At 34.9% G+C, this 24,764-nt stretch overlaps 1 protein-coding gene across 16 annotated transcripts in view; it reads right to left on the reverse strand.

Annotated features, from left to right (window-relative positions):
* The window catches only part of PAM (peptidylglycine alpha-amidating monooxygenase), a 169,309-nt gene that overhangs the window by 60,576 nt on the left and 83,969 nt on the right, over nucleotides 1-24,764 (reverse strand). For all 16 annotated transcript variants that reach the window (XM_077139065.1, XM_077139064.1, XM_077139063.1 and 13 more), the window contains exons 7-12: nucleotides 11,401-11,449; nucleotides 10,546-10,613; nucleotides 9,366-9,446; nucleotides 9,006-9,082; nucleotides 8,372-8,475; nucleotides 244-428 (exon numbers count right to left, since the gene is read on the reverse strand). In XM_077139065.1, the coding sequence (XP_076995180.1) occupies nucleotides 244-428; nucleotides 8,372-8,475; nucleotides 9,006-9,082; nucleotides 9,366-9,446; nucleotides 10,546-10,613; nucleotides 11,401-11,449 (564 nt within the window). The remainder of the gene's footprint in view (nucleotides 1-243; nucleotides 429-8,371; nucleotides 8,476-9,005; nucleotides 9,083-9,365; nucleotides 9,447-10,545; nucleotides 10,614-11,400; nucleotides 11,450-24,764) is intronic.

Raw genomic sequence — 24,764 nt, forward strand, 5'->3', positions numbered from 1 at the left:
TTAACTGTTTAAATAAGGATGAGTCAGCGAAGGGAGATAGAATATGAAAGAGAGAAAAGCGGCGAAGAGAATGCATGTGCATGTGTGGTATTTGATGGAAAGGGGATTAAAGATGACTTTAAATATTAATTACATAGTCAAAGTGAAATATATAAGAAAATATAAAATACAAAACCATATGCTCAAAGGAATAAAAAAAAAAGAACAAAGCATATGCAATTTTAAATTAGACACTAATTTTACCTTTGTGATGTCCATGCATCATAACCATCTCGGTATTCACGGGAATCGGGATGCTGGCTTCTGGCGGTACGGTCCTGAACAGGTCTGGGGCTACATTCTGTGTACAGGTCATGAAAGAAACCGCATGCTTGGCTTCCATGTAATACATTAGGTACAGGTTGCACATTTCATCACTAGATGTGCCACTAGAGACCAAAAAAGCAAAAACAGAGAGAAAAACAAATCAGCCCTTCACATACAACCCATTCTTAATGCAACCGGTAAATCTATCAGCAATGGATGCAAAGGTAGATGTACTGTGCATTTATTTCATAGCTTTCATTAAAACCCACCATGCTTTTTAACATCAAAAGCACATTGTCAAAGGAATCCTTCCCCTTTAATAGTAGAATATCAGTTTGTAGTCACTCCGCGGATATCAACGATACCACAGTTAGAAATGGCATTTAAAGACACCTGAGAGAAACTTTGTTTCATCTTCTAAATTTTTAGTCCTTAGTCCTTCTTCCGTTTGCCAAAACTGAGAGATGTGGCAAAGTATGTTCACCTGGAAAATCTTATTTACTTAATAATGGTAAAGTTCAGAATACTTCACAGAAATATCATATTTTACAAATCTTTAAAAATTTAACACAGGAAGTCTGAAACTTTGTTTTCAGCTAACTTCCCCCTTGCTCATATCCAAATTACCTAGAACCATGTGTGGATACTAAGACATCATAGAGTATCCCTAATATCTGACTTGTCACCGAGGCTTCTATAGCAGGAGAGGAAAGCTAATGATAAAAAATGAAATCAGCACTAACCTTTCCCAGGGACTCAGACCTGAATGGGGCAGTGAGATACAGCTGAATGATTCACCATTAAAAACAGATTTTAAAACAGTGGAATGGATACGTACAATAAAAAATTCCATATAATATAAATAATGCCTAATAGTTTATATGGCATGTTTTCTTCTTCCTCAATTTACAAGGGATGCTATATATTTCACCCTCTGTACTATGATTAGGAACAAGTTGTTTAAGTCCACCTTCACAAGACTTTTATATACCAAAATAGCTTGGGCCAAGAAACATTTCACATTTTGTATTAGCTCTGTCAATATCGAGCAAGCCTACAGTAATGAAAAACAAGCTAAGAGATGGACTATTTGTTGTACAGAAATGTGTCATTGTTGACTTTTCCAGCAGTGTCATGCAACATTCACTTTTTCGCCATAGCAACAGCAACGACATCAGCAAAGGAAGGAAAAAATAATCTTTTCCAAACAGGATTTGTTTTCTCCAAGCTTTGAAAATGTAGACCTGCCTGAGAGACCACAGGAACCTCTGCTTATGCTTTAAAAATCATTTGGCTTCTCAGTCTCTGAATCTGATACCTGTCAGTGTAATTGCCTCTGCCATGAAATATAAGCAAATAGTGAAGTGCAACTTTCAACAGATACGTTTGCTACACATATCTTCATGATGTCAAAACACCATTATTAAGAATTATGTTATAACAGCTTTGGAGCTTGTAAGAAAATTATGTGCTATAAAAGGGATAGAGAATGCCAAAATAATTGACCAGAGCCTCCCACCATATTACCTTTCCCTTCCCTGTTCAAAATCAGGAAATCTGTAGATCAAGAAAGAGCATGGAGAGAAAAAGAATTTAAGATGTGACTCTAGTTTAGAAAATCTTGAATTTCCTTGCAGAGAGAGAAAGCAAAATAATCATGCATGCTTCTCAAATTAATGAAAGAAAAAACTTTAATAAATTTAAGGAGTCACATAAATAAAATTAAGGAGCAATAATAAATCATAAAATTAAGGAGTAATGAAAGATGCAACTAATCCATGGAACCTTCCATATTTTATCAGTTTGGGAACAATATGCCCCTGCTTTCAAGAGGTGAGGTATACAGACACACAATAGCGTATGTAGTTCAACCAGTACCCTGATCTCTTCCCTTATTATCAAAAAAACAGAGCAAAAGAAAAGTAATTATAACTGCTGTTCTAGATGTCTTCGGTTCCCTTGGCCAGTGTGTTCTCTGTTGATGGAAGGAAATAATTAATTCTGTGAGTTCTTATAATGTTATGTTTATAAAACAGAGAGGGAGTCCTAGAATTCTTTTTCTCTTCCTAATTTTCTTCTAAAGTAGTATCTCCATAACTTTACCATGAAATTCTGGTTCTCGAAATGCTACAGATGAATTGCAAAGAAGTTATTCTGTGACCAAACATGGAAATGTTGATTCACAAGTTAAGCAGATTCTGTACTTCAAGAGCCTTTAATATTCAATGTGCCAGGATATTCTATGATAGGATACAGCAGTCAGCCATTTCCAAATCAATTTGACCAGGCTCCTTTGTCTTCGTGCATGTTCCAGAAGATTATTTAAGAAAAGCTATTCTATGGTACTTATGACTTACTCTTTTTTGACATGGAGTAGAAACATAATCCTAGTATTCTTTAAGAATTATCAATCAAAAAGGTTTCTTCATTACAGGTCACTGGTTTGTAGACATAGGTAAAAATATATTGCTATTTTCAGAGAATATCCCCTAACACATCTTTGTATAGTATAGCTATTTAGAACTATTCAACCACATATGCATAGATATGTACAGGGAAAGAGCTACAGAGATATTTTACAGCATGCTTAAACAGCTACGCATAGATATTTTGGATATTTACCTATACACTTTATATCTATCAATTCATTTAGTCATATTTAAATTTCCAGAAAAATCTATTAGGGATTTGATGATGAACTAATGTCACAAAGTTTCCAGATAACTAAAATGGAATATCTTGTTAACATATATTCCTCCAAATATATTCTTGGTACTTCTCAACTTGCTACACGTATATCTGTAGGCCTTACTTTTAATAAGTATTTGAAAAGAAATTGTATTGAAAGTAAAAAGAGTTGATTTCAGACAAATACAAAGTAATCAATCTTGGAACAAGGAACAAAACTGTGAGATGTATGCTAAGTGGAATAGTCAACCAATACCATGGTCAAGACAAGAATTTACTATACTGGATAAAATTCCTTGCTATCATGATCAATACAGTGAGTGACAGGTGACAGTTAAAAGAAAAGGAAACTGTACACAGGGATGGTGGACAATGTTAAATAAGAAGGAGGAATAAATTTCTGAAATCTGATAAACAATTTCATTGGCTTCTTTTTAATTCTTTTTTTCTTTTATTTCTGATAATTTTTATACTAAATCTTGGGACAAAGGTAGCAGCTATCTATCTCAGAAATAGTGTAGCAAGGTACAGGGTTGTATGTTTGAAAAATGTACAGTTAATTATAGCAAATAACGGGAAATCAATAACTTTCTAAATAATATGACTCTTTATCCTTGTTAACATATGATTGGACTTTGTCGGTTTAATTAGTGAACTTGAGAAAATGAAAATATCAAGCCCATGCTACAAGTTACTTCACTATAAAGTGAATTATCTTGTCATGTATTGAGCTAGTTTTTGAGTAAAATTTTATATGCACGTATACACAAACACATTAACACATATACACACACAATTCAGTAATTCAATTATTCTTTGTATATTAATTTTATATACACATATATATGTTTATATCTTAACCTATATGACTTTGTGAGACATCCTAATTAGCTCACCAATATATATTGTTCATTCAGGACTCTAATTGTACAATACAAAATTGAGGTAAAATACGTTAAGAATTTTTGCTATCATGAGGAAAATTTCATTAAAAGGGCTGAAGAAAAAAGTCACAATTCATTCATTTTTTTCCATTTGTTAGTTGTACTTGCAGTCAAGTTAACTCCGAGCTTCTTTTTGACAGAGAAACTATCCTACCCCCAAAATGTTAGGTCTCAAATCATTCTTAGTATGACAGTGTGTCTATTTTATTTCACAAGTTTTCATTTTCATTTTACTTTTGCTGAATTAAAAAACAAATCTCAATATACTGCAAACAGCTTTCTGTATTCTTAAGTGAGGATTCTGCGCACCTACGCTTGTTTTGCCTAGAGATCAACATGTGCAATTTAACTCTGCTAATGGCACCAAGCCATGTGAGCGAAAAAGGAAGGAGAGAAGCTGTGTTCACTAGTTTGCCCTGTCTCCACTGGACGGCCCTTTAGACGTTTCCTATCTCTAAGGGATTCTCTAAGGCACGACTGCTGCATCTACGTTCCAAATGGCAGTAGTGCATTTTTTTCATTCTCTTACATAATAAAGTGCTTATCTGACAAGTCTCTTATATATAGGTGCTTTTCAATCTGACAAAATGCGGTGAGCCAGAAAAGAGTAAGCTCTCAATAAATATTGACATGAAGAACAGAATGAATTAAATTCTTCAAAAATGAAGAATAAAATGAATAATCCAGCTTAACAAGTGCTTACTCCTCATTATAGCGTAACTTATATGCTAATACACACTGCTAAATAATGAATCAGGTCAACTCTAAGTATTTGATTTATCAGTGACACTTTTGAAAAATAGTTATAAAATATATTATTTTTTGTCACAAAGATCATAATAGAGATTTAAGAGCATTAAATATTCTAAAATATATCTTTTGAAGTATCCAATTATCATTGCACATTGTGATAGCCATACTCCATTGCCTTGAGGATTTCCACTCTCACCTCCTGCCCCGTTACTTTCAACAGATGCTAGGCTTGGAAATAATCAAGGATGGGTGATAATAATTTTGGAAAGAAATAAGGAAATTTTAAAGAAGTTATCTTACAAAACTTTCAAATTATTTCTTAAGAGATTCTATGCTTCTAAACTTATTCATTAAGGAATTATTATTGATTATATAATATTATCTTTGCATATGACATACTTTAAAGTGCTGATTAAAGTGCTGTGGCCGGTATTTATGAATTTTTTTTTTATAAATTCTCATATGTACATTAAATGATTCATTCCAAATAAAAGCATGGCCTATGAAATTGACCAAATGGGTAAATGTTATGTACCTATTCAAAAGAATTTTTTAAATTAGCACATAAACATTTAGGCTAATTAGATGAGTAAGTTCACTTAATTGGCTGACTTCATTAAATTCTATTTTTTTGTTTTGAACTTGACTAAACATTTAAAATGAATTTAGAAAAGTGTTATGTTCAATGTAAAATATGAAATGCAGTAGAACACAAAATATTGCTTCTTCATAAATTTTTTGTATTTTGTTGTCAGTATTTACATGAGTGTACTTTGTCTAAGACATATAATTCATATTTACAATCTAAAAAGAAATACAATATCTGGATTTAAACTTTTACCATTATTCATATGTATTCATATTTCTAGTCTTAAATTCACATATTTTTCATGGGTTACATTGTGAGAGGAATCCCTGCCTGGTATGGGAAAATCAGTCTTAATTTTTTCAGATGTTTTTTTCTTAGTTAACCATGATTATTTTACCCAAGCAATGTTTTTTCCAGTCCTAGGATTTTCAGTTTAGTTCAGGGTTGAGCTTGGTGTAGGTGGAAGAAACACTCAACTGAACATCTTCCTTGATCACGATTAACATGATTTCCCTGCAAACCCTACTTGCCATGTGATTGTAGTTCAAAGGTTTAAAACTGGAAGGTGACAGTTCTCCCAGCGCATTGAGGGGACACCTACTGGACAAGCTGATCAGTAAGTAAGTCAGCTTCAGGCTCACGGCTCTGTCCAGTGCCCAGTGGGACTGCATGTTTGTCTATGGGGGAGGAGGGGGAGGAGGGGGAGGGGGGGGAGGAGGGGGAGGGGGGGAGGAGGGGGAGGAGGAGAGAGTTACAAGATATCATTTAATTTAAGAGACATTATAAAATACTTGCTTTCATTGCTCACATTCTCAGTGATGGTGTCCATTATTTTATTAAGCAGAGATGCATTGTTGCTTTGAACTTTTCTAAAACTGTAAAACACATTAAGTACTACAGAATAGTGTATGCATTATTCTGAGGAATATTATTCATATTTTAAATTATTCAAACTTGTCTTAGTTTATCAGTCCAATGGAAAAAATCGCTTCTGACGTATAAATTAAACATTCAGAATATGGACTCACCCATTAACTTAATTTTCTATTATTTCTTTCCATTTCATTTGTTTTACAAAATGCCATTTCCTTTTGCCCACATGAGATTTGCAAAAGGATAGATTAGTGTAGTCATTTTAGGATATTATTTTGGAGCAAAACGCACATTTTTAAAAAGGCTAGAATTATTCTGGACTCATGAAACAGAAAGAGGCCTCTGGAGATCACTTTGGCCTCTCATTCTGGCACTTTAACAGGCATTCATTTCTGTGGTTGAAACTGTCTCACAGAGAAAGCATAAAGGATAGAATTCAGCCTAAGTTAAGAGTTCTCCCAAATTGTAAAGAGACCTCCAGGCCTAAAATTATACTTATTCCACACGTAAACTTGTGAACTGACACATGTAGTGCGTTAAAAGTTTTTTTTTTTTTTTAATTTTGCCTGTTTTCCAAAGATAAATAAAAATAATTGACTGCATTTAAGTAAAGTTCCTATGTCTTCACTCTAACCTAAAATAGAAAAGAGGGGCAGGCCACGGTGGCTCAGCAGGCAGAGTTCTTGGCTGCCATGCCGGAGACCTGAGAGCTTGATTCCCGATGCCTGCCCATGCAAAAAAAAAAAATAGAAATGAGCCGATCAAAAGTCTCTGAATCATGTCACTTCATGCACCTAACATTTATCAAGAAGTGAATTGTCAGACTTTTTCCTTCATACCTGATTATTTCTATATTTCCTGTAACTCAGTAATTTTATTGCTTTCCCAAAATTACTGAAAGCAATGTTGTTTAATACAAACTGATCATTTTTTCTATTTGTTCTACCTTTAGCCTAGATATAAAAATATTTTATGGTGATATAAAAAACCCCATTCTACCATATCAAAGGTGCTTTTTTTAAAAACAACAATTAGTGCTGTTACCACAAGTATCATTTCCAGTATATGTAATATATATATTTTCAGATGCCTACTTTCTGTAACTTCTTTTTGGTTAGGAGATAAAGGGTTTAAAATTCTAGCTTCCAGGGGCATCAGTAAATATTTTATAATGTGAAATGAAAATGAAAGGGAGGTTCTTTGATTCTTTCCAAACAAAAAGCATGATAAGAGACTTTATTTTCCCTTTATAATTTAGATAAGCCTCTTCTGAAAGAGTTCACAATGCTTTGAAAAGTTTTCTTAGGGTTATAAAATACACTTATTTCAACTCAACCCAGTATTTTGGAAATTTAAAAGTCCTGATATTCCCTTTTGGAAAAGTGCTATATAGTATTATTCTCAGCTGGTAGACTAAACAACCAGAAAAGATTGAATACAAAGAAATTTTCACAGAATGAAAAAAAGATCTCGCAAACCTCTGAGTATTTTTAACAGGCACCAGCAAAAGGAGAACATAAGGAAAAAAGACATTTGAGAATACTTTTTCATTATCATTACATTTTTCTTTTTTTTTCTTGTATGCTGTATGATGGGGTCACATTTCATTATTTTTCCACATGACTATCCCATTATTGTAGTACCATATGTTGAATTTTTTTTTTATTGCTTGTCTTTTTTGTTTGTTTTTGCTTGCTTGTTTGCTTTTTGGGGGGAATGTATGGACCTGGAATAGAACCCAGGTCTCCCACATGACAGGTGAGAATTCTACCACTGAACTTCCCTCGCACCCTTATATTTTTCTTTATTAAAATGAATGATAGGGCAGGCAATGGTGGCTCAGTGGCAGAGTTCTCACCTGCCATGCTGGGGATCTGGGTTCGTTTCCCGGTGTCTGCCCATGTAAAAAAAAAAATATATATATATAGATATAGATATAGATATAGATATAGATGTAGATATATGCACCCTTGTGGTAGCTCTAATATGTAGAGGTATGATGTTGAAGGTCTTGAACAAGCAGAAAGAAAGAAAGGAAACGGCAAATGAGCACATGTTCAGGGATTTTTCCAAGTCAGTCAATACTAAAATGATACAATCCTACCATTTTTTGTCATTGTCAATGTCAAGAAAAAAAAGTGCAGTTTATTTACTAAGTTACCCATCACCTATACTCATGCCTTGCCTTGCAAAACCTCTTTAAATAGTGGAATCATACCCAATGCGTGTGGCTTCTGTTCTTCCCTCACCAGTGAATACACATCTCGCTGCCAATATATCACCAAAACTTACATCCACTGGGTGCTCCACAGGGTAAAAAGCCTGCCAAGAAGAGAAGCACAACGATTCAATGAAGTTCCCAACAAAATCCCAGAACCACACGCTTTAACAACATAAGTCCTGGAGCACTCAGGGTAGAGAGGATGAAGACACACACACACACGTGCATGCACACACACACACACACACACACACACAGTGTATCCCTTTAATTATTTAATTCTATTTTATAGTAAGAATACTAACTTGATCTAAATAAGTGACAGCACAACAAACGCTTTCCATACAATTCAGAATAAATATAGTTACAGAAAAAGCGCTCCAAGACACTATCTTTGACTAAATTATGGGTTAGGAAAAACTGCAACAGCATGCTTAGAAATAATGAGATAATCAATAATGATAGCACCAAATTGAAAGTTGTAAAAACAGAGGTTTCAGATAAACAGTAAAAGTACATTCAGAGATATTTTGTCTCGAGAGAAATTGAAAAGGGTTCGATTAGAGTTTTTAAGGGTTACAACCTGCCAATTAATATTTTTTCTCTTAAAATAAATTAGTTTTTTACATACCTGAGGCAGCTGGGGGCTTTGGCGTCCAATCAGTGTCCACTGTTCATTTCTTACTCTGTATCCACTTACTACCTGACCTGTAATAAGCACAAATTGTAATCAGATAATATAATAAGGTATCAGAAGTATAAAAGACTTATATATATTTTCCCATTCTAAAATAAATCTGAACGTCTTCAGAACCCAAAACACTGAGTATTTTGATGAAAACAGTATTATGAAATAGCATAGAAAAGGTATGGCACAAAATCCCTTCATAGAAATAGATTTAAGCCTGGACACACTTTACATTTTACATTTACAACATTAGCAAGCACAATGGTAAATTTTAATAATTTAATGCGTAATCAAAGTTCTTACCTAAATGGTGGGTGTGCACTCTATAGGCAAAGACATGCATTGGATACATTTTATAATGACATGATATGTCAGCATTCACCACTGTTAGAAACGAAAGCACAGAAAAAGTCACTACTCAACTGGAAAATGGCATTATTCTTGTCTAAAAGTAAATACAGGATATTCATACAATGCTGGGCATAGGATTTTCTTACTAAGGAAACACACACTCAGTCATATACTCAGCAGACATGAAGCACTCATGTGCCAGCCACTCAGCAAAGATGAACTAAGAATTCCTGGTCTTCAAATATTTATTTCATTCATAAACAAAATGACTACAGTCAAATCAAAATACCCTGTCAGTGACATCATAGGCTTAACTTATTATCTTTATCTTTTAACGTATTCAGCTGAAAAAGCTTAAAAATTGGTTTTTATTTTTGGAACAAAGGGATTTTCAGAAATTGAATGTAAACATAGAGCATTAGATGGACAGTTCACAAGAATGATCATTAGACTGATAACGATCCGATAAGAGAAGGAACCATTTCATATACTTTACTTACAGTGTAACATACAGCAGCTATCCAACAAATATTTCTTTAATACTAAGTAAATTGTGATGAAGAGATCATAAATTACTTACATGACATTAACTTTAAAAAATTCCCAATAAAAAAAAATGAATACTTTCTAATAAGGCACTTTCTTTAGGGGAACCTAAGATACTGATAAACTATATCATTCTTATTCTCACAGCTTTTTGCAAATTTAGGAGAATCATCTATTATTATCTCCATTTACCGAATAAGTTCAAAGAATGAGTCACTGTTGCATTGGCTAATCTCTTGATTTTCAACCTGGTGTTCTGTGCAGTGGTTTATGCTACTGTATGTCATAGTTTGTCTTTTGCATCTAGGGAAAGGATGACTGATTTGTAGAATGCTCAAGACATTTTTTGTATATCCCATCACTGACCCATGGGCCTTTATTCCTAGCATTTCACTAAAATAATTAAAAAGCAATAACCACATGGCTTGGAGTAATACAAAACTCTATTTAAATCAAAGGATAATAAAGAATTGGTTCATTTTTCTGTACTCAAAAATACTGGTATTTCAAAATATATATATATATTACATTTCTTCCTATAAATTAGATTATGAAATAATATTAAGTACTAAAGATCTTTACTCACCTTTCTCCCCTGCTGGTATAACAGTGTCAACAGACATCATAAGGTACATGCCAGCAATTAAAGGCTGTCTGCAGAAAAAAAGGAATATTTTTCTCAAGTATCTGAAAAACTCAAAATTATTGTCCTGTAAAAATAAGATATACTTCAATACATTGGTCTGTAAAATGTGATTCTTGTGAAAATTTAAATGAAATAATATGGGAAATGAAGCAGAATATATATATATATATATATATGTTTTCTCCTTAAAAATCACTTATTTTCTTGGGCAAGTAGATAAATACACATTTTATGGCAGGGTGAATGCAGAAGGCAGCCTCTGAAGATCCATAGCTCCAGGTACATGCTCTTGCCTCATTCTCTTCCACTGAGTACGGCTGGACCTAGCGGACTTTATTTCTAAAAGAATTGGTTATGATGAAAGTAAGTGCATGTCGCCTCGGAGGTGAGGCAGGCTCAGAAAGACTGGCTTCCCTCTTACATGCCCTTCTGCTTTCTCGTTTGCTCGCAGGGCAGCTGTCATGCAAGTTGTTCAGACAGGAGCTCACATGCCAAGGAACCCAGGGAGGTCTCTGGCCAACAGCTAGGGAGGAACTGAGTCCTGACACCACGAGTGGTCTTGGAAGTGGCTCTTCCCTGGTTAAGCCTTGAGATGGCTGCAGCTGGGCTGACACCTCGAGAGCGCAGCTAAGCTGCGACCAGATTTCTGACACACAGGAAAATGTGAGCTCCTAAGTGTGTAAGTCACTATATTTAGGGCAGTTTGTTAAACAGCAGTACATAACTAATACAGTGACTTTCCCACTTCGCAACTTCTTAAGTTTTCAATCATCTAGGAGAACTGGAAGTACTTACGGCAAACGTGTGAGGTGTAGGGATACACCAGAACAGTCCTTGTGATTATCTGAAAATACGCACATGGAAAAGAAGCAGGTTAAATAAGAAAATGTGAAAAAGGTTTTTCCTACTAACAATTAAAGTGATTGCAACTCACAATGTTTGTATGGTGCTTTCTGGTTTACGTAATGCTTTCATATCCATTACATCATTTAATATTCAAGGTAGCACAACAGCAACAAAACTATCATTTCAAGAAGTCTGTGTTACTTACTTATCTGACTGACCAGTTTATCTGTTTTCCTGCAGTCATAGCCCCACAGAAGAAAATTGTTGCTACTTTGTGCTTTATCTGCATTGCAGAAACACCCTCAAAAGTTGGCGAAAGGAATGGTTTCTTCTATAAGATACCAAACAGCTGTCTTCAGTACTTTTTTTAAAAAAATTGAAGTGTCACACAATATGGGCTTTTAAGTATTATTATTTTTAGAAACTCTAATGTCTCAAATTTATGTATTAGAATCATCTTGTTTGATTTCTAAGCCATACTAATTTGAATCTTCTAAACAGAAATCTGATCCTCATTCTTTTTATACCTTAACTTCAGCTGAAAGCCTCTGAATGTCTCTTTTTCTTTGCCAAAGACACTTCAGAGACCTCTTGTTTAAGTTTGCTAGCTGCAGGAATGCAATATACCAGAATCAGAATGGCTTTTAAAAAGGGAAATTTAATAAGTTGCTAGTTTACAGTTCTAAGGCCAAGAAAATGTTCAATCAAAACAAATCTATAGAAATGTCCAATCAAAGGTATCCATGGAAAGATACCTTGGTTCAAGAAGGCCGATGAAGTTCAGGGTTTCTTTCTCAAGTGGAAGGGCACATGGCAAAAACAGTCAGAGTTTCTCTCTCGTCTGGAAAGGTACATGGTGAACATGGTCAGAGTTCCTCTCTCATCTGGAAGGGCACATGCTGAACTCGGCATCATCTGCTGCTTCTTCTCCTGGCTTCCTGTTTCATGACGCTCCCCAGGAGGCATTTTCCTTCTTCATCTCCAAAGGTCGCTGGCTGGTGGACTCTGCTTCTTGTGGCTATGTCGTTCTGCTCTGTTCTCTTTGAATATCTCATTCTCCAAAATGTTTCCTCTTTTATAGGACTTCATAAACTAATCAAGACCCACCCAAATGAGTGGAGACACACCTCTACCTAATCTAGCTTAATAACCACTCTTGATTAAATCACACCTCCAGGGAGATGATCTAATTACAGTTTCAAACATACAATACTGAATAAGGATTAGAAGAAACAGCTGCTTTAACAAAATGGGATTAGGATTAAAACGGCTTTTCTAGGGTACATACATCATTTAAAACCAGCACACCTCTGCAAATCCTCTCTCTTTCATCTTCCTTGGTCTTGCCCAAGTAGAAATAAAGGATGAATTCCAAAACACTTATCCAAATTTGTATCCCTTTTGAACTCACTAATTCTCACTACAGATAACCATGAATATTAGTTCATGCTTACTCATTCCTTCTCTTATTTCTGTATTTATTAAATTCTTCCTACTTCACATTTTAATCTATCATTGTAAATGCTGTGAGAGGGGTGTTGAGTACTATCCCTAGATCTCTGTTCTCTGTTTTAGATCAAAAGTTTATAAGAGATCAAGATCTATAATCATATATACCCTTTGATTTATACCATTTTCAAATCTATAGGGTATATAATTATAATGATATTTTAATCTGTAATATTAAAGACAGATGCACAATACCTTTGAAATAGCACTCTGAATTGCTTAAAAAGCATTATGCTTAGCATTTCTTAAAAGTAAGTTTAGGGCGGTCCACAGTGGCTCAGCAGGCAGAATTCCCACCTGCCATGCTGGAGACCCAGGTTCGATTCCCAGTGCCTGCCCAGATAAAAAAAAAGTAAGTCTAGGGTGCATGGGTGGTTCAGTGGTAGAATGCTCGCCTTTCATGCGGGAGACCCAAGTTCGATTCCCGAACCGTGCACCCCCCGAAAAAAGTAAGTTTAGGTTTCAATTTTTAGAGTTAATTTTTATATAAATAATGTGTGTGTACAAGACTGACAGGTTTATACTAGAAATTAAGAAGTGTGCTAATAACAGCAGATGTGGTAGGAATTTTTGAAGGAAAATTTTCCTTTCATCTAATTTTCATGAGAAAAAGAAAGGTAGCTTTCATTACCAAGAAAGGTAGAAAAATATAATAATAGGTAACAACTAAAAATGTATGCATTTTGATTTAGCATAGAGTTCAGAAATAAAATATATCAAATGGTATTTAATACTTTGCAATAAAATGAAAAGGAAATTGTATTTTATTTAATTTTAGCTTACCAAAGATAAAGATAGTAGAAGAGTAAATTAAATGGTGCCCATTTTAGATTTAATTGGGTTATCCTTGTCTTTGCCATTTTATAAAGGAATCTCTATCCAAACTCTTTCAATTTTAAAAGGATGAAAAATAATAATAAACGCAGGTTTATTTTATTTTTTGATTACACTTTTAAACACAGAAAGGATAATTCAAGAGTATTGCCCTTCCATTTATTTAAAAAAAATCTTTTATTTTTGATAGAAAGCTTTCCTACGGGCACTGCATATGATTTAGTAAATATACCTCCTCTGTATAACTTTGAAAACAAATAACTGATGACCTCACTCAGATTCATGTAAATATTTCACTGATCAAAGGAGAATGATAGAAACTTCCAGTTGACCAAGAAGGAAGGATAGGATGTCACAGAGTTTTGCTCCTCCATATAGTCTTTGAATAACCAGCAAAACTGGCGTAGCCATATTCTTCAAAACTCCAGAAAACAGGTACAATGTAATAACTAGCATAGCCATATTCCTCAAAACTCCAGAAAACAAGTACAATGTTGTAATAACTAGGTGAGTGTTGAATCAAGAAAACCCAATTTAGGAAATTGTAGACGAACCTTGCAGTACCCTGGCTGAACCCTCTCCCACTGATGCCCCCCCCCCCCATGGCAGTGTGGAACTAGCCTGTGCTCATGTGGTTTCCTGACCCTATTCCAAAGGGAGCAGAGTACCCCCTATGAACACATTGGGGTGCCTGTATGTCAGTGCCACTCCGTGGTGGGAGGAGGCGGGCAGCCTGAAAGATTAGACAAAGACACTCATTTCTGGCTTACCCACCCCAAACCCTCATATCCATAGCCAATTGATTCTGGTCAGGGTACAAATCCACTCAATGGGGAAAAACAGCCTCTCAACAAATGGTGCTGGGGTAAACTGGATATCCACACATAAAAGAATGAAGGTGGAGGGTGCATGGGTAGTTTAGTGGTTTAGAATACCTGCCTTCCATGTGGGAGACCCAGGTTCGATTCCTGGACCATGCACTCTCCCCCCAAAAAAAAGAATGAAGATGGACCCCTACCTCACACCATAATTATAAATCAACTCAAAATGGATGAAAGACTTAAATACAAGAACTAAAACTATAACACTCCTAGATGAAACTTGGGGAAGCATCTTCAGGACTTTGCACTAGGCAATCGTTTCTTAGACTTAACACCAAAAGTAGAAGCAACAACAGAAAACAGATAAATGAAAGTTCATCAAAATTAAAACTTTTGTGCATGAAGGACTTGATCATGAAAGTGAAAAGACAACCTACAGAATGGGAGAAAATATTTGGGAACTGCATATCCAGTAAGGGTTTAATATCCAGATGATATTAAGAAATCCTACAATTCAACCACAAAAAGACAAACAATACAGTTAAAAAATGGGCAGAAGACTGAATAGACATTTTTCCAAAGAAGATATACAAATGACCAATGAGCATGTGGAAAAGACGCTCAACATCATGAACATTAGGGAAATGTCAATCAAAACCTCAGTTTCACACCCACTAGAATGGCTACATTTAACATAACAAGGGTTGGAGAGGATGTAGAGAAATAGGAATACTCATTCATTATGGGTGAGAATGTAAAATCGTGCAGCCACTGTGGAAAACAGTTTGGTGATTCCTCAGAAAGCTAAGTATAGAATTACCATTTGACCTGGAAATCCCACTTCTAAGTATAGACCTGAAAGAACTGAAAGCAGAGACTCAAGCAAATATTTGCGCTCCTGTGTCCACGGGGGCACCTTCTCAATGATGAGTTAAATAAAATAAACTGACTATCTACATTGGCATTCCTGGGAGTGACCCTTTTCTGAGAATAGACAGAGACTTTCTAAAGAGTTAAAAATAAAAGTGTGTTTTCCAAAAAAAGAAAAAAAAAGTGTGCCTTGTAAAAGTTACAGTTTAAGCAGCAACTGGAAACAAGCTGGTTTCACACCAAATGGAAACAGTCTATGAGCAAGGGACAAATATACTGTAATACTGCAATTGAAATAGCCTGTGAGCAACAGACAGACTCTAATAACTAATCTATGATCATTCCCTGCTTTGTGAGAACCTCCTTCAAAATAAGGAAACTAAATGTCAACAGCTAATGTAATTTCCCTTTTAGAAATCTTCTAATTGTCTTTATAAGCTAATATAACTTGCTAATGTTTTTGAGACTCTTACTTGGCTTTGAGCTCATCTTGCTCAGCAGTTTCTCTTTCAATAAACCCATTATATTGATTATTACTGGCGGCTCAGTTTGTTTTGACAGAGGGAAGCAACCCAAGTGCTAGTCCACAGATGAATGGATAAACAAAATGCAGTACATGCATACAATGGAATATTATTCAGAGCAAAAAGAACGAAGTGCTGATACATGCAACAACATGGATGAACACTGAAGACATTGTGTTGAATGAAATAACAGACACGAAAGGACAGATATTGCATGATTTACTTATATGAAATAATTAGAACATACGAATATAGTCAGAAACCAGAATTTAGGTTACTAGGGACCAGGGTAGGGTAGGAAATGAGGAGTGCTACAGGGTTTCTGTTTGGGGTGATGGAAAAGTTTTGGTAATGGATGGTGGCAACGGTAGCACAACGCTGTGAATGTAATTACTAACACAATTGTATATTTCCATATGGTTAAGAGGGAAAATTTTAGGTTGTTAGCAGAATAAAAACTAAAAAAATCTTAATGTACAGCACATACAGTGAACCCTAATGTACATTATGGCCTATAATTAATAATAATTATAATAAAATTGTTTTATCAATTGCAACAAAAGTACCTCACTAATGAAAAGTGTTAATAATAGGGAAAACTGTAAGTGAGGGGGTATATGGGAACTCTGTCTATAAGAGTTTCCTGCAAACCTACAACTTCTCTAATAAAAAAGCACAAATCATAAAAAAAACAAAAAAATTAAATTAAAGTTAAAAAAGAGAATGAGTCGAAAGGATACTAGTTGTAGAGCCAGATGACTTCCAATCCAAAAGACTCTATTACTTCAGTTGATTTCAGGAAACATTTCTCTTGTAGGTAACAAACATATCTACCTTACAAGGTGATTTTGAGAAATGGTCATCATATAGTCATTCAGTTAATATTTAATTGAATAGTATATTCCAGGTTATTCTCCACCGTAATTTTAACTATTCTCCACTGTATACAGTGGGAACAGTTAAAACTAGCACATTCAGGTTTCCTACTGTCATCCCATTCCTGCTATGCTCTAATGGGAGTGCTGAGGCAGGTGGGATAGGCAACAGAAAACATCAAATATGCAAATACGATCACGTGATCTTAGCAGGCTAATGTGATTGTGGGCAGCTGTTTTATCTAAAGTGATCAAGGAAGGATCACATTTGAACAGAGACCTGAATGAGAAGAAGGCTAAAAGGAAAAAAGCATTCCAGGGAGAAGAAAGACTAAAAGGCTTTAAAAAAACTTGGCATGTTTATGGGACAGAAAGATGACCAGTGTGAAAGGAGCATAGTGAACAAGGAGTTTGGACTGTCCATGAGGCTGAGGATTAATGAGTCCAGGCCATGCAGAGTATGTGAAGAAACTGCGTGCAAAGAAGCCTTTGAGAGATTTTAAGCAGTGGTGTGATAGGATCATATAAGGTGCTCACCCAGTACAGAGCCTGGTACTTACAGATTAATTACTAAATGCTGAATGTCAGTTTTGTAGTTTTTATTTTAAGTACACAATACCAGGAGAGGGTTTTTCCCCTCATAAACTGTACACACAAGGAGAAGCCTCAATCTGCATTGATAAATGTCTCTTAGTTTCTTATTATATCTTTGCATTGAATGAATCAAGTGAAACACATTTTGATCTCTATCATCCAACTTGTCTGACCATTCTTTACCGTGAGTTTAAAAATAAAATAAAACGTAAGAAATTAAGCAATTAACACACATTAGGAAGTACTGAAGAGATCTATCATTAAAGGTGAAATCTGCCAACAAATGAAATGTAGGAGGAGTCGTGTTAATATTATGCCAGCGATTGCCAAGTGCATCTTTTCATTAGGTATGTTCTTTAGCCTTGTCTAAATTAGGTAGGTTTTTATTCAAAGAAAAGCACAGGAATAAGTCAGAATTAAAATTCAATTTGAAGGCGTTTACAATCAAGCATTAAAGTTTTCTCAAAATTAAATAATAGTCATTACTATATAATCACTTGTTTGCTTCTCTCTTTCAGAGTTTTAAAAATGAATCAGCCTTGCCATTCACTCCATTATGGCAAGGCATGGTACAAAAGTTTCTTCTTTTTTTTTTAACCATATTTTTATCCACTACATGCCATAACCTATAAGCAAGTCAAAGATATCACACAATAATAACAGACAGCTAAAAATTCAAGTTGTAGTATGAGATGACTAATACATTTGGGGGGAAATGTACTATACTTCTGATTTATGTGTTATAATTGGTGTGATAAATGGAATTTTGGAGGCTCTAAGTATTATCTTATAGAATATCAATCTAACACTGTATGGGAAAATGGTTGGTGAATATCCGTAGATGTAAAGTAAAAATCTTACCTGATTTACAAAAAGTTCTAGAGATCAAAATATAAAGACACCCTTAAAACTATACTGGTAATGAGTAATGGCAAAGGAATTTGTTTACAGAAAATTTCTCTGGTCAATCTGATCTACTGAATCAGTAGGAAACAAGGCATTCTAAATAATGTGGTGTGTGTATGTGTGTAGATATTATGCTTTAAATTATGGATAACACTTAGATTATCATCATCATTATCTAGCCCTGGGCTGGTAGAATTACAATTATAACTGTGTGGCCAAAAATTTTATATTATTTACTAAATGGATAAATATACAAAATTATAAACCAAGTTATCTCAAAGTAAGGAAAACATTTATAACACATTTTATATACATTTTAAGCAACACTGAAGTCCAATTGCTACTTATATTTATTATATTAACTATTTCAAAATAGAATTTTATTGCTGAAAATAATTGTGGCTGCTGCTTCTGCACCTTTCCTGCAGCTTGACCTGAACAGCCCAGGTGTTTGCACATGTACACAGTGAGATGTCACAGCGGGACCAACTAGAACTTTCTCAAACACAGCAGGCTGGGGGTGCTGGAAGATTCCTGAACCACGGCTACTCCTACAGCGGGTGGTGGTTTTGGTGTGAAGCATATTTCTGTCTGGGGTTTGGCGTGAAAACTACGACCTTCCAACTCCAATATAATCCTTGCCACAGTGATGCATTATTATTTCCATAACCTTAACACTGATCTTACTTCTGGTAAACTCAGAAACTTAAAGCTTTACATATTTCCACCGATGATTTGCAGAGTGTTCTGACTTTGCCTGCCCTTCTGGTATAGCAAAGTGCTTGAGCCACAAGATATGAAGCCTCATAAGGATTAATTCATTTTAATTCATCAGGCTATCTATGAAGCCCATCTCTGACAAGCATCATCATAAAGATGGATGGCACATAAAAAGCTTATTACAATAAGGAAATACACTGGTGTTTCTGCTAGTATTTTATATCACATAAAATGAAAAAGAAAAAAAAGAAAGAACAGAGATACTTAAGATATGTATAGAAAATGAACTCAGGCTGTCAAAATTGTACACTGGCTGAAAAAGCTGATCTGAAGACTGATTCAATGGTTAGAATAAAAACAAACAGCGGAGAAAAGAGGAGAGAGAATGGATGGGAAATTTAAGTCAGGACAGAAGAGTAGAGAAATGGAATCCCAATGCCTGAAAAAGATGAGAGCAGTAATGTGTCCAACAACTAAAAAGGCCTGAAATAACAGGTATGAGTTTGTCTGAATGAAAGGCAGAAAAGGAGGCACACTGTTTCCTTTGATTTATATTTCAATATAAATATTGTATGTTTTCACATATAAAATTTTGGCAGCAGAAAGTCTGCATGAAAGCTGTGTATTTTAGTCACATATGGTTGTTTGACCATAAGATCTTACAATATCACCATCAGTTTCCAAATAGAGTTTGTTCTAAAATGAGTGGAATCGAGGGTTTATCTATTCAATACTTGATCGGCTGATACTAGGGATCAATATTTATACCACTAGAAAGTAGTCTATAAATTAGATAATCTTTGTAGAGAACTCAGCACTCTACCTGAATCACAGGAAAAATCCAGTAAGTGTGTGCTATTATTATCATTATTCTTTCTATTTGTAGATTCCAAAACAAAAATTAGCACACGAATATTTTACTCTTAAGAAATAAATTTTGCTATCAAATGTTTGGAATTTCTTTGAATGAAAAAATTTAAGCGCATCAAATTTCTCCAACTAATTACACAGGACTAGAAGAAAGAAGGAAAAGAACATGGGAATAGTAAAAGAAAGAAGGGTTAAAAAAGTAAAACTTGCATTTTGGGGTGTTAAAGATGGAGCACTAGTCTCAAAATGGGACTCTTTATCACCAAAGAAAGACCGACTTAGAAGAATATAACATAAGTAGCTAAAGAACAGAATCATCAGTGAAGTAAAGAAATTTTTGCAGGATATAAATACCATGGTCTGGCTAAAACGGAAGTCTTGGGTTAGAAGCTAAGGGGCCATGAGAAGTTCAAAATGTGTTATTTCAAGTTGCTTCCATGATTTTTTGTAATAAGCTCCCCTTAGCCAAAAAACGTGCAATACTCTGAGTTCTGGGCCAAAAGAGGTCAATTCAGCAAGATCCTATTTGTGGAAAGGAAAATTAGACCTTTTTAATGTTGATTTGAAATTATTGCTTTAGTCTATATTTATTTGCTATCCTGTACAATTGTCATCATGTAAAATTCTCAGCTCTTCTTTCCAGGCAGCTGCATTTATCCTGTTTTAATTTTGTTCCAAAGTAAATCTGTTTTCTCATTCATTGGACTGGGCTCCAGGTTTATTCTTTCTCCAAAGTACACTGGTGAATAAGGACTTCTAGCAATTAATACTCTATATTAACAGAGGACTGAACACCAGTACCCCATTTAAACAGGTCTTTCATGACTGTTGTCCCCTTGCAGTAAGACAAGATTTTAGCCTAATGGAATTCAAGATACAGAGTTCACTTGATATGCACCAGATGACAGTGTGAGGGATATTCCATTCCTTGTTATTATATTCCATGATAATATCATTTGTTTGTACTAGAAGCTTTTGAAATGTTGAAGACATTAACGATGGAGACGAAAAAAAATCACATTTTAAAGTAAATTAAGATAGCAATGTCTAATGCCTTTAGAAGACTTGTGGCATAAGGCAGTAGTGCAATTCTGGTGGTTGGTAAGATTCCTAAAGAGTAGTCTAAAAATGAAGAAAACAAGCATTTCCAGACACTCGTTGAGACTTGAAAATAGCATTCAATCAGAATTTAATCTTGAGCAAATTGAAAACTGGATGACCGCTCCACAAGAAATTGCTGTCCTCTGCTTAGGCAGAGATGTATAACCACAGGGAGGTATTTATCAAATATATAGACTCATAGAATTTTAGAAATGAAAGGGACCCCAGATATGATGCAGTTCTATTCTTGTACTTTGCAGATGGGGAAAAGGAGGCTAGAGAGATTAAAGGTGTTACCCAAAGTAACTCAGCTAACTGGTGACACGCCTGGGGAGAGAATCTAATTCTCCAATCTTAATGTGTAGTAAATCTTATGTACTAAAAATAAGTTCTATTTCTTAGAAATTTCCAAGGCACTTTATCTATGAAATATCCTGAAGCTAAGATAAAGGAATTAAGCAAGAATGGATAAGAAGCCAATGGTACTCACACACATCCACTTAAAGCAGGAAGCTCATTTCTCTTAATGGGAGGTGAGTGCATGGGATATGAGGTTATCCATCCCAAACTATTTAGCTTGCTCTTCTCATAATAGCTTGTAGATCCTGCTTGGATTCATAAGCTAAGTAATAAAGTACGTATGTGGAATAATGCATGATAATAATCTATTGCATCTTCGGTCCTTAGAAGTCTGTTGGTTTCTCCTAATTTTTCCCTCTAGAGATAGCCCTCTACACTTCATGAGCTCATCTTGTCCTGGTTGTTTCCTGCTTCAGTAAAAGGATAGGCTAACCATTGATCCTGAGGGAACCAACATATTGTTATAAACTGCATCCCACTAATTGGAAAAGACCCTCAGAAAGACAGTCGTAGAGTGGATTTCAATTCAATCCCCTCTCCGAGGAAGGCGTAAGTAAGGGAAAAGGCACACTTGTTATCTATTATCCCAAACCACAGTTTTGGATAATGGAGTCTTTCCTTATGGAAGTACTGAAAAAGCCTGTCTGGAACCATTGTCAAGACTTACGAAAACCAAGTAAGTAACATCTTTAATAATAAAAACTTATTTTAGAATTTGGCAGCCAATAGTTCTAAAATTTATCATACTCTTCCACCCTTCCCAGAGTGTTCTAAGCATAGTTTAAAAGCTCCCTTCTCTATGTTCCCCATTTTAAACAAGCAAATAAAAGTAAATGAGGGATTTCATAGTAAACACCAATAATTCTGCAATAATGTATACACAGAGACACTATAATAACTATATTGACTATTAAGCTGGCTTGATCTTTATTGTATGGTTCTTTGTTCTAAATTAACATTAAATTAATGGGACAGATGATATTGTTTTGCTGAGACTAAATCATGGCTTCCAAGGTGACTAAGGGTAGAGGATTATTCAGGGATTAATTTCTAAGGTGAGGGAAAATTTCACATAATTGAAATTCTCTTGAAAATCCCTGAGTGCAGAGTGAGAACTCTTGATAGATCCAACACAGCCAGCTTCATTAGTATTGTAACAGATTGCTATCAGTTGGGTCACGATGTTAAAAATAAACATATTTTTATATAGTTGGGCCATGTCATTATATAAACAGGTTATTTCTAGGACAGTGTAATGGTGGCTCAGTGACAGAATTCTCACCTGCCATGCCAGAGACCCGGGTTCAATTCCCAAAGCCTGTCCATGCCAAAAAAAAAAAAAAAAAAAAAAAAGGTTATTTCTACATATTTAAAACTTTCCACAGAGAGATGGACACTCACATGAGAGGCAAATAGTAAATGAGCCCAACTGAGGGAAGAGGAGATCTGGGTCTCATCTTGAGTTCACTCTGGGGACAGACATGTTGAATGGAACTCTGATTTGAATGAACCTAAGACACAGCTCCTTTGTGTTTCTGAAACCATCTGGATGACAAATGTAGGTCCTAAACTCTCCTGATACTAGGGTGTTCATACAAATCAACCAGAAAATGTGTATATTCAAGTTTGTATATATTTTTCTTGCCTTTATTTTAAAAAAACAAACTAAAGTTTGTATATTTTTTAATGAGTTTCTTCCAAACAAAATCTGAGTCTATAAAAATTCTAGAATATTCATGGATCCTGGAGAGCACATTCTCAAGAGCATCAGGTCACTCCAGTTAAAGATACATTAAAAGAAAATAGTCCCCACTCCAAAAGCACTAATACCTTAAGCAATCATGGCGATTGCGTATCTGCTTAGCAAATATAACTGAAATAAGGGCACCATTAAGACCGGACACAAGCTGCCTGGAGATTTTCCTGGAGGCTGCTAAAAGCTCCTTAGCAGGGAAGCTTTGGTTCTAAATAAAGCAAGCAGTACAGAAGAAAAAAATCTTCAAAAAAAGAATTTCCTTTGAAGCTGTCACTGCAGTGAGTTAGCCTCCTTTGATTTTTGTATTCACTGCTATGGGTACTAGCTTCCATTTGTCCTGTGCCTAGGAAGAGAAAATGCATTTATCCATCCTACAAGAAGATGACTTTCACAAATGATGGCCTGTGCTTCTCCCAAAAGAGATCAAATGGAGGCAGGCAGACAGGCTCACCAATGTGCTTTTATAATCGCTCTGCGTGTGGAAGATGTCATGGCACAACTAATGTCAGGGCACTTCCCTATTGCCATCTTTTATGAATGCAAAAAAAAAAAACAAAAAAAAAACCACGCACACACACACAAAAAACCCTACAGTGAAGTTTATGATTTACACTAATTCCTCTCAGAATTATAAACCTGCTCCAGAGTCATATTTCTAAGAGAGGAAGTAAAATGAAAAGGATTAAAAACTAAAACCCATCAACCTCAAGTAAAATATAGCATATTTTTTTAGTGTGGCACTGTTTTTAAATTGATTGAATTTTGACCATTTAATTGAAGGACAACGCACAGAAATGTGCACAAATTAAGTGTACAGCTTCATGAATTTTCACAAATTACCATACCCATGTAACCAAGATCCAGGTTAAAAAAACACAAAAGACCTCCACTTGCATCTACTTCCTGAGGCATTATATTTTAAATCTTTACACTTCTGTATATATCATATTTAGACATTTTATTTTTACTTTTGAAAAAGATGTCCTTTGGCTAAAACCAGGTGCATGTGGACCTAACTTATCTACTAGCTGCATAGCCTTTGGTAGGAGTTTTAAATAATATATATGTAGTTACTGAAAATCTCTATTTTTTCCCCCTTTCTTCCAGTCCAAACTCCCATCAACCACTTTTTACTTATTTATCTCTTTTTAAATATATATTCCTTTCACATTCTCCCAATTATTGTATGTTCTCCCAATTGAGGGCAGACTGTATCTGCAAAAGTTCAGGAACCATGGAAAAAGTACCAGATAAAATAAATAATGAAATGAAACCGACTTTTAAGAGTTCTTATTTAAAAAACAAAACAAAACTTTAAATACAATTTGAAATATAAAGCTGAAAAGATATTTCACATACAAAATGTTCTACTAAGAATTTTTAATTTATTTTGAGGACATTTCTTTCTTTTTATTTAGAGGATTCACTCCTCTCCCCCTTTTGATTTTCAGTGTGTAAGAACATGTTCACCCTCTTTTGGTTAACTTAACGCCATAAATGCTCATGGATTTCGGTTAATCAAAGGAAGGATAACCCTGTAGCAAACCCATCAGACTTTGTTTTGACAACAGGA

The sequence above is a fragment of the Tamandua tetradactyla genome, chromosome 21 (assembly GCF_023851605.1).
Source record: "Tamandua tetradactyla isolate mTamTet1 chromosome 21, mTamTet1.pri, whole genome shotgun sequence".
NCBI classification, from domain to species: domain Eukaryota; kingdom Metazoa; phylum Chordata; class Mammalia; order Pilosa; family Myrmecophagidae; genus Tamandua; species Tamandua tetradactyla.